This window comes from Plecotus auritus (genome assembly GCF_963455305.1).
Source record: "Plecotus auritus genome assembly, chromosome: 4".
Lineage (NCBI taxonomy): Eukaryota > Metazoa > Chordata > Mammalia > Chiroptera > Vespertilionidae > Plecotus > Plecotus auritus.
Window position 1 is genome coordinate 153,865,994 of NC_137775.1, and position 10,446 is coordinate 153,876,439.

At 42.6% G+C, this 10,446-nt stretch overlaps 1 protein-coding gene across 10 annotated transcripts in view; it reads right to left on the reverse strand.

Annotated features, from left to right (window-relative positions):
• The window catches only part of MAGI2 (membrane associated guanylate kinase, WW and PDZ domain containing 2), a 1,233,836-nt gene extending 1,225,724 nt beyond the window's left edge, over positions 1–8,112 (reverse strand). For all 10 annotated transcript variants that reach the window (XM_080663639.1, XM_080663638.1, XM_080663637.1 and 7 more), the window contains exon 1: positions 7,322–8,112. In XM_080663639.1, coding sequence (XP_080519765.1) covers positions 7,322–7,622 — 301 coding nt within the window. In that variant the 5' untranslated portion in view covers positions 7,623–8,112. The remainder of the gene's footprint in view (positions 1–7,321) is intronic.
• Between the last annotated feature and the right edge of the window lie 2,334 nt (positions 8,113–10,446).

A 10,446-nucleotide genomic window follows, 5' to 3' on the forward strand; every position in this document is an offset into this window, starting at 1 on the left:
ATATTAAAAGAAATGTAATCATTCATTGAAAATATCCACTCATGGGCCTACTAAATCCTTGAAAGTAAATTCATTGGATACATTTGAATTAATATTCAATCAGTTGTCAAAAAAGGAAACATTCTGTTTCTAGACTATATAAAACAGTTAACACTGTATATTAAAATTAACATAAATTTTTAAGTGTTTTTAAAAGTTAATCTTCAAATAAAGTCTTTTATAAAAGTTGATAACATGTCAATAAAATTCAATAATGGAAGCAATCACTAATTATCTGCGATGATATAGCAGATACATATCCCTATACAAATATTTTATTACAATTTAACAGACACATATCCATCTATGCAAGTATTCAGTAATTATAAACCATCAGTAAATTATCTATATAACACTAATTATAATTTATTTTTATTAGAGGAAATATCACATCAGTCCTTACTGGAGACAAAAAAGAGGGAGCTGGGAAAGGAACAGAATAAATAATAATAGTAATTTTAAAAGTCACAATACTAAGAAAATTTTAAGACCCTTTCCCATACTTCTTATCATGATAAATAGGCAGATTATAGCTAAGAAATATTTTAAAAATTAATACTAGACACTGGAACTTCAAGGTAGAGGTTTCTCTTGAATTCTAAAATAGGGTTAATTCTACTACAATGCCAAAGTCACCAGGGGGCTGGTAATAGATATATTGTTGGTTGCTTCTTCTTGAAAGTGTTAATATAGAGAATTATTTATATTGAGCTATTGTTATTCTCACAAATGCAAAGTAAACTTCTAGATGAATTTTTATGTACTTTTCTCTATTGTACATTGTTGGATGTACTTATGAATTGTTTTGTTATTGCTCTTCTTTGTGAGATACTTGATTTCTAGCTGAGAAGTAAAAGTTCTGTCTTAAAATATACTGGCATCTAAATACAGTCACATGTATAAAGTATAAATAAATTCATAAACTAAAAATTAGTGAATTCTTATAGGATTTATATGCTTGTCGAGCCTAGAATAAATGATTCACCAACTGTTTAGGAGAAAAGATATAGGTACAAAGTGAATAAATTACTGGGTGAAAATAAATTATGGCTAAAGTATAAAATAAGTATAAAACAGCAAATCTTTTACATATAAGCAGCATCAATGGGAGTTATTTTTTAAAGGTAAAAATATGTTCCATTCCACTTATTTGTATTACTCTTCATATTAATGCTTTTCAAAGTAAAGCATTTATTTTACTTTATAGAAAAACTTCCAGAATATTTTACTTGCAAATTACTCATACTATTAATTAGTCAACGATTTTCATAGTTTTCAGGTAGTCTTCAATTAAGAGTAAAATATCTTGAAAGTTGAAAACATTTCATCACGTCACTAACTCAAAACAACCAATAAGTTCAGAATAACATTTACTAATGTTTACATAATGCTTATATTCTGCCAGACACTACATCATTTAAATGCATAACTTACTTAATATTCTCAAGTTACTATTACTACCCCAGGCTAGATAACTTGCTTCTATAGCCAATACTCAGTGGTATACTGAGTATTCAAACCTAGACAGTCTACTTGGGAGACTGTACATTTACCCACTAATCTATCCCATCTCTAGAGGGAGAATTCAGCCTGGGTCTACAACTCTTTTGAAAGCCACTGTTTTCAAGCAGTCAGGGTTATCAAATGTGAATTGTTTTTACTCATTATGAAAGTGAATGTGTGAGTTTCAAGCAACTAAAAGAAAACTGAGCATAATAAATATGTCAAAAGATTGTACAGTAAAATGTTAAGAGCAGAGATGATGGCACTTAAATAACTTGAGCTATAGTTTCACCCTGAGATCACTCTCAGTCTAAACAAACACATAAAAAAGCCAACAGTCATTTTAATATTCAAGGACATATCATTTAAATTACGTACACATACTGAAAAACTACAATAGCACTCCCCACAAATTATGCCCAAAGACAACTGTCTCATTAACCTTGTTCTAAAACATTAAAGATAATTTATTCTAAAATAATTAACTGATCAGATTGTTCAACCAACTTTATTATTGGTCAGTAAAATTCACAGACCTTAAATTTCTATGCAGAAATCAATCTTTACTGGAGAAAATTTTACATAATTTACTTTTACCTTTCCAAATAAAAAGTAGAGGGGTTTAACTCTATGATTCTAGCCTGATGTCAGTCAAAAATAAAGTATGACAATACATGTAGATCTAGTTTCCTTTGAAGGCATCTTTAAAAGGAGCAATCGGAGGGAAAGCAATGTACATCTTCTCCAGAACTGAATTTCAAAAGCCTTACTCGGCCTTTTTCCACATGAGAAGAATTAGAGAACTTTTTCCCTTTTATTCTCCATTGTGAGAACCTAAATGGGCCAATAAGTCCAAGCTATGTAGGTCCCCATGTGGTAGATGCAGTAGCAGCCATAGTGTAAGGAATGTAGGACACAGTAATCTGTGTAGCTGACTTCTGTGAACTCTAGTGGCAAATTTAAGAAAAAGAAAGGAAGGGGGAAAAAAAAAGAGAGAGAAAGAAAAACCTTTAGGACTTCAGCTAAATCTCAAAATCACTCTAAAAACTTCCTTCAACTGAGTCTGCTACATTAATGAGATCGAAGAACAGAACTGCTGATTTAGAATTAAGTACTTTGGTGAGGAGCTTTACTATTATAAACTAAAAAGCCATAGTTTATAAAAATAATTGGATGTGACAATAACTGCTATTTTTTACATGACTCATCACTCGGGATTAAAAGAAGCTTAAATTAAAATGGAATCCTCTGAATTTAATTAAATGGTTTTTTAAAATGGTTTTAAAGACACTTAAATAATGTAGAAAAACTACATCTATTTTGTCTAGTACAACTTTTTAAAAATTATGGTAATTTAAAATTATGACAACTCTAATGTAAAATTAGCCAAAAGTAAATAAAACTTGAGTAAACAATGCAATTTTATCTGGTGCACATTTTATCAATATTCTTGTTATTCAAATGTCTCCCTTTTTTCTTTTTTCAAAATCTGCTTAGTTTAACTGATTTTGCATGTAGTCTTATATAATACCCAATGTTTGAATGAATATTCAAAAAACAATCATCTCATTGTTGTTAAAGCAATCATCTCATTATTATCTAAAAAATCAACTACTAAACAAACAGTAAAACTTTTCAGCTATACCAGTTTATTGGCTCTTTAAAAATAAGTCTACTTGCCAAAACCGGTTTGGTTCAGTGGATAGAGCGTCAGCCTGCGGACTGAGAGGTCCCAGGTTTGATTCCAGTCAAGGGCATGTAACTTGGTTGCGGGCACATCCCCAGTGGGAGGTGTGCAAGAGGCAGCTGATCGATGTTTCTCTCTCATCGATGTTTCTGACTATCTATCCCTCTTCCTTACTCTCTGTAAAAAAATCAATAAAATATATTTAAAAAAAATAAAATAAAATAAAAATAAGTCTACTGAACCAAAAGTTCTTACATATTTTTTCAGCAAGTGAAATATGTAGTGAAACCCATCACAAATGCATTATATCTAAAGTGCTGAAAATTTCGCTTTGCCTACAATGGTAAGTAAAATAAACATTTATTATTTGATAAAGGAAAGGATTATTTCAACAAGAAATAGTGTATATGAATCATCACATTTATAAGAATACTAGTGCCCAGTGCACGAATTCATGCACATTGAAAGGAAATTCATTAGAATATTTTAATATCGCTATTCACCCTTTCTCTATAATAGAAGTATCAACCAAATTCATGATCGACAATGACAGATGAAAACACACCCGTGCGATTGATGCCAGCGAGAGCTTTACTAGTATGTACAGTATTGCATATGCACAAGGCAACTTAGCCTTTTATAGATATAGAATAAACTTGCTTAATTAGACCTGCTTTCTGATTTAGCTAAACTTTTTCCAGCCCAGTGAAGCACCCCAACTTCTCTTTCAGGTAATTGTCAGCAACACAGCAGTAAATATCAACATGAAGCAGATTATTATTGTAGATCACCCAGGGAGAACAAAGGGTAAAATATTTAACTGCAGCAGTGTTTGACTATATTCTGCACAGTGAGAAAACCTGAAGTCATTTTCAAGGTCCACCATTTCTTACTTCTTTTCAGTCGGGTCAAGTTTCTAAACTTTTTAAATCTCTGTTTTTCAGCTAATGAAAAGAAAATGAGATTCTACTGAGTCTCCTATCTACCTACTCCAGGACTTCTGTGAGGATCAAATGAGATGAGGCACAAGAAAAATGCTTCACAGACATTTAGTTAAAGTGAAAAATGTTTGCACCTGGCTATAAAGCAAGTCATGTTCCTGGGCTGAAGAAACTACAAGGAGGCTAGTTGCTAAGGAGAGGAAGCCAGGAATTGCTACGTGATGTCATTACCCAGATGGACACTTAGCATATTAGCCATATTAGCCACACACACACACACACACACACACACACACACACACACACGAGGATTGTATTTTCCACAAAAGCTAAAAGAAGCCCAGCCAGTGTTGCTTGGTGGTTAAGTGTTGACCTATGAACCAGGAGTTCAAGGTTTGATTCCTGGTCAGGGCATCTGACTGAATTGGGAGCTGGATCCCCACTTGGGGTGTGCAGGAAGCAACTGATCAATGATTCTCTTATCATTGATGTTTCTATCTATCTCTCCCTCTCCCTTCCTTTCTGGAATCAATCAAAAAATATTATAAGACTTCTTTTAAAGCTAAAAGAAATGTGTGTGGGTTTTTTTGGTCAGTACTGACTCAGGAGGTGAAATAGGCTCCTATGAGGCTCTGTGAATATCATTACCAGCATCAATCATCAATGACCCAGTGAGGCCTGGAACTGTGGGTTCATACAGAATAAAAAGAACTTTTCCCCTAAAATCACTTTATATGCATAGGTTCCAAGGAGTTCTAAAAGCAATAATCATACAAGCAAAATATGCAGAAGTTAAGTGATCAGAGACTACCTTGGACGGAATCATGGCAAGATTTAAATGATAACTAGCCCAGGTCCCCATCTTTCACAGGAATTTCACAGGAATACTAGTGCCCGGTGCACGAATTCATATGGTCATTAGGGCTCTTCATGAACACCCACATTGATGCAGGTTTCATGAATTCATAATATAGCCCACAGATGTTTGGAAAGCTCTGTTAGAAAGATCATCTTCTTTTTTAAGATAAAGATGCTTTATCCTTTAAAAAATATCCCATAGATCCATCTTAGTTTTGTCCTGTGGAGTATTGCAGGATAGTCAGAATTCCTTTTCTTACCTGATAGTTTTCATACCCTTACTTTTAGAAGTTAAGTCTTTCCACTGGATTTTGTAGAAGTGATCTACAATACCCAAATAATCTCCCTTCCTTTATTTTCTGGTCACATTCTTGCTGCTAGAGTTACATTTTGCCAAGGTCCATCTCAAAAGGTAGTGCTCAGAATAAGTACAACATTAAAATGTGGTCATCACTGCAAACTCCAACCGGACAATCACCTCCCTCATTAGCAGACTATCATTAGTCAAATTTAAAAATGCATTAACTTTTGCAACAACTTTCTACTACAAATACCAAGCTTGTTGCCAACAAAACCATGGTCATTGATTATGTAGTGGATTTCCTGGACTCACACCAGAACTTTGCACTTATATCTATCACTATAAAATAGAATTATGCCATCAAATATGTTAACATGAATCCCTACATTTGAGGCTTGTGTATGTCATCTTGAAAAATACCAAAATGCTCTATTTGCCTTCCTACCTAACTCATACTCATCAGTTTCACAATTTGAGCAATGTTGACCTTCAAGTCACTGTTTACATTAGCCTTTCTCAAGTCATCATCTATTAATACTCAAGAATTTCCAATGAAAACATTTACTTGTATGGCAATTTACATTGAAGAAATTTCACCTGAGACATCGTTTTTCACTTGTTTACTTTTTAAACCTGGTTTTATAGAGAACATCTCCCTAAGAGTGTGTCCTGATAGTTAATCTTGAAGTAAGATTAAGTGGTTGTTCAAAACACAGGCAATGATATGCTCGATTCCATCTCTGAGGCAGGACGAACAATGTAACACCACCAGCAAACATGTACATTGCTAAGAATATGCACATATACACGCAGGGCACATGTGCAAAACAAAGGTACACTACTTTATTCTAGTTAGAGTTGTCCTCTTTACAAGAAACTTTTACCTCACTCTTTCTTCCCTCTTTTAAGACCATATTTTCTTTCAAGCAAAGACGATTAATTAGTGAGCGTTCTGCAAGATCTCAGTCTCTATAGGTCCCCATCACAGCCTTCCATTTAAATGAAGCTCATCTCTGTGGCAGGCCTGAGCTTTTCCACCCAGCTCCTACTCAAACACGACCCCGCCTCCCCCCAATCCGACGCCAGAGGAGAGTGCAACCACAGAGAACTTCCACTCCAACAGGACAATCCCTGAGTAAAGTACATTCGGGTGACCATTTCTCTCCTCCAGACACCCCAACACTAGATCTCCTTCCTAGTGCCGCGCCTTCTCTGCGAGCCTGCTCCCGCGGGCCAGCTTAGGGTGAGCGCCCGGGTTAGTCAGTGCGCACGTGACGCGCGGTGCCCACATGACTCGTCCGTGGGCGGGGGAGGGGGGTCAGAGCAGTGAAGCAGGGAAAAAGTTAAGGAAGACCGGTCAAAGCTCCCAAAGCTGTCGGTCCCCTCTGTTCTTGGTCCAGTAGTGGCTCAGGGTTCCCCAGGGAACGGCTGCGGATCCAGGCACCTAGGGTCCAGCTTCCCAAATTGGGGGGGGGGGGGGAGGGGGGAGGAGAGGGCGGATGTCGGGCGTAGTTCTCTCTCCCCGCCACCTTCTGCTCCTCTCCGCCCAGCTGGTGATGCTGCTGCACCCTCAAGTTGCTCCTTCCGTCCCTTTCTCCCTCCTTCTTATTTCCCCTACTTTCTTTCCTCCCTTCCTTTCTTCCTCCCTTCCCTCCCTTCCCTGAAAGCTCTTCATCCACTGCGGACGATGCCACTGACGCACATTGAATTTGCCCCGGGAGCTTGCCCGCATCTCTGAGGTCAGACACAAGGCCGAGCACCTTCCACCGGGCAGGGTGTAACTGCGCAAACAAAGTTGTACGCTGCGCCGAAACCTGCCCTCCCTCCCAAGGAGCCCCCCCATTCGAATCCTGCGCAAAGCTCCCTGGCTCTACCGGTACAATCCCGACCTCACCGCACAACCGTGCAACACACCCCCTTCCACGGCGAGCCCACCCTGTCCGTGACCCGCGCTTCCAGCGGTCCAGCCGCCTGGCAAGCCGCTGCGCTCACCTTGCTTGACACACTTGAGCCGGAGGGGGTCCTTGCAGTGTTTGATGACGGCCAGCACGTCCCTGATGGTGAGCCCCGCCACGGGGGTCTCGTTCACCTCCAGCAGTAGCTCCTCCGACACCAACTTGCTGCCGCTCTCATAGGCCACCTTGCCGGGCTTCACCTCCCCCAGGTAGGGGAACTGTCCGTTCTCAGCACCCCCCTTCAGCTCAAAGCCCAGCTGGCCCTCCGGGTTCCTGCCAATGACACTCTCATGGACTTTGCTAGTCCAGTGGCTTTTCTTTTTCAAGCTTTTGGACATGGCAGTGGGGCGAGTCGCCTCGGCTCCTGAGGGGTTCCTCTGGGGTAGGGGTGTTGGCGGAGAAGATGAGGATGGAGGAGCCAGGGGGCCAAGAGGTGAGAAGAGCGGACTTTGCTTTCCTCCCACCTCTGTTCGGTGCTTTCCCTCTTCTTTGGATGGAGTGTGGACGAGGACGGGGAAGGATGAGAGGGGCGGCTGGGCAGAGGTAGGAGAGCTTGGGTGAGGTTGTGCTGTCCCTGGAATGACACTCAAGGCTGTGGCCCCGCAGCAGAGGAGAGCTGTGGCGGCGGCGGCGGCGGCAGCCCGAGCGAGCAGTAGCGGAGCGGGGGAGCGGGTGGGGTGGGGGTGGTGACGGCGGGTAGGGATGCCGGGGGCCACTCCTGCGCGGTGCGAGTGGGAGCGCGCGCCTGGGTGTGTGGTGTTAGCTGATGTCCATGGCAGCTGCAGTGGCAGCGGCGGATCCGCGTGCGTGTGTGTGTGTGTGTGTGTGTGTGTGCACTAGTTGTACTGTATTGGCAGGAGGGGAGGAGGTGGCGGGAGCCGACTGCGGGAGGAGGGGCGCGCGCCTGCCAGGGGGCCGCTTCGCCGCCGTCTCCGCTCCCTCCCTCCGCAGCTTGACCCGGTAGTGAAGGCGGAGAGAGAGGCAGGCTGGGTCCGCCTGGCAGCCTGCGAGGGGAGGCGGGAGCGGGGAAGGAGGGGAGCCGAGGCCCGGCGTGGGGAGGCCGGCAGGCAGGCTGGGCGCCAAGTGCGGACCTTCCTTCAGCCTCCCAGCGGCGAGCGGAGCTGGGCTGCGGCACAGAGAGGACGCCCCAAATCCCGCGGACGCGGACCGGGCGGGAGCCGCACTGCGAGCCCTTGATGTGAGCGCGTCTGGGGCCCGCGCTACCGCCCGCGAGCCGCCAGCCTCGACTCGGGATCCCGCTGCGGGAGAGGCCCGCGCTGGGTGCGGGGGAGGCACGCGGAGGGGCTAGCAGTTCAGAGATTTCGACTCTTCCGGTGTTCAGCCAGACTCGTGGCAGAGTTCTCAGAATTCCCCCCAAGAAGCAGAAAGTTAGGGAGCTGCAGGCTGGTCACCGGAGGGGGGAGGGCAAAGCTGCACCCCTTTCCCGCGCGTCGGGCTGGGACGCGGCCTGAGCGCAGGGCGGAATGTCTGGTGAAAGGCGATTCCCGGGAGCGAGGGGAAGGGGCTTCAGGTTTCCTTGTTTGGAAGAGCGCAAAGAGGCTGCGGGCGGCGGGGCTGGGAAAAGGGGTGCGGTGAGCAGCCTCCTCGGAGAAATGGACAGTTTAACCCACGCCCTGGCCCTGGAAAGCCCTCCGCCTCGGACTTGTAACTTGGGAAGAAACCTTAAGAGGATCTGGCCCGACAACCTCCTGCTACGGGGAAGGAAAAGAAGGCTCCGAGGGTGAACCCTGCGGCCCACCGGGGCCGGAACTCAGCTCGCGGGCCCGCCACCAGGCTCCTTAACCTTCAGCAAGTTCTCAGCCTGGAGGAGAGGTGAGGACAGGGGCGCAAGGATGCTGGAGGGCTGCCGATTTTCACTCAACCGTGAATTTCCTGTGAGCGGTTAGGGGTGATTTTAAACATTTCTGTAACTGGTAAATGATTTGCACTTGCTTTACTTTCAAATGATAACTTTAAGACACAAAAGAAATCGCTCACCTACTCATCTCTGTAACGCATGAAAAGCACTGAGCAGTTAGGAATCTTGATGTCTGAGATGAAGATAGTGTGGGAGGCAAGCGGTGTAGAGAGAAATGTTTTGTCAACCCAAACAGAAAGACCAGGTTTGATTTCAGGCTCTGCTACTTACCAACGGTGTGATCTTAAGTGTGTTGCTTGACCTTTCTGAGCATCACTTTCCTTATTTATTAAATAGGGTTAGAAGTACTAATCCCGGGATAAGGATGAAATCAGGTTAATGCATGCGAAGTGGTTGCCTGACACAGGTGGGTAGCACTTAAAATGTTAATTTCCTTCCTTTTCCCCTCTCAAGTATAACTCATTATTTGGGGAAAAGGTGAATCAAATTTAGTCAGAACTGAAAGAGATATGAAAGAAAGATGATTTGTTTAACCATGTGTCTTTTTTTCACTTGAGAAACCAGATCCCCAGTGAGTTGGCTGCCACTGATGAGGATTATTCAGTGAGCCAGGGGCAGTGCCAGGATCTGAAACCAGAGCTACAGGCAATGCCCAAAGAAGTTGGCTTTTAGAGTTATAAGACACAATCTTAAGTGGAAATTGATAATAAGAACTAAATATTTATTTTTAAACACCCATTATAGACTAACATGTATAGGCAATACTAATATTTATCAAGTTCTAACTGCATACTAGATGTTACCCTATAGGCTTTCTATATATTAATTTATTTCTCCTGACATCTTAATAAGGAAGATACTCTTACCATCCCCTTTTACAGATAAGAAAATTAACTTTTTTTTTAATATGTTTTTTATTGATATTTTACAGAGAGGAAGGGAGAGGGATAGAGAGTTAGAAACATCGATGAGAGAGAAACATCAATCAGCTGCCTCCTGCACACCTCCTACTGGGGATGTGCCCGCAACCAAGGTACATGCCCTTGACCGGAATCGAACTTGGGACCCTTCAGTCCGCAGGCCTACGCTCTATTCACTGAGCCAAACCGGTTTCGGCAAGAAAATTAACTTTTGCAAGCCTGAAAATTTAGTCAGTAGGGAAACTAATATTTGCACCCAAGTGTTTTGGCTCCAGATCTGGTCTCAATCACTGCATTGCCTCTCCCCTTGCACTTACAATGTGTCATACCAGTGTCCCCAAAGGTTTGGTCTGCATTTTATTG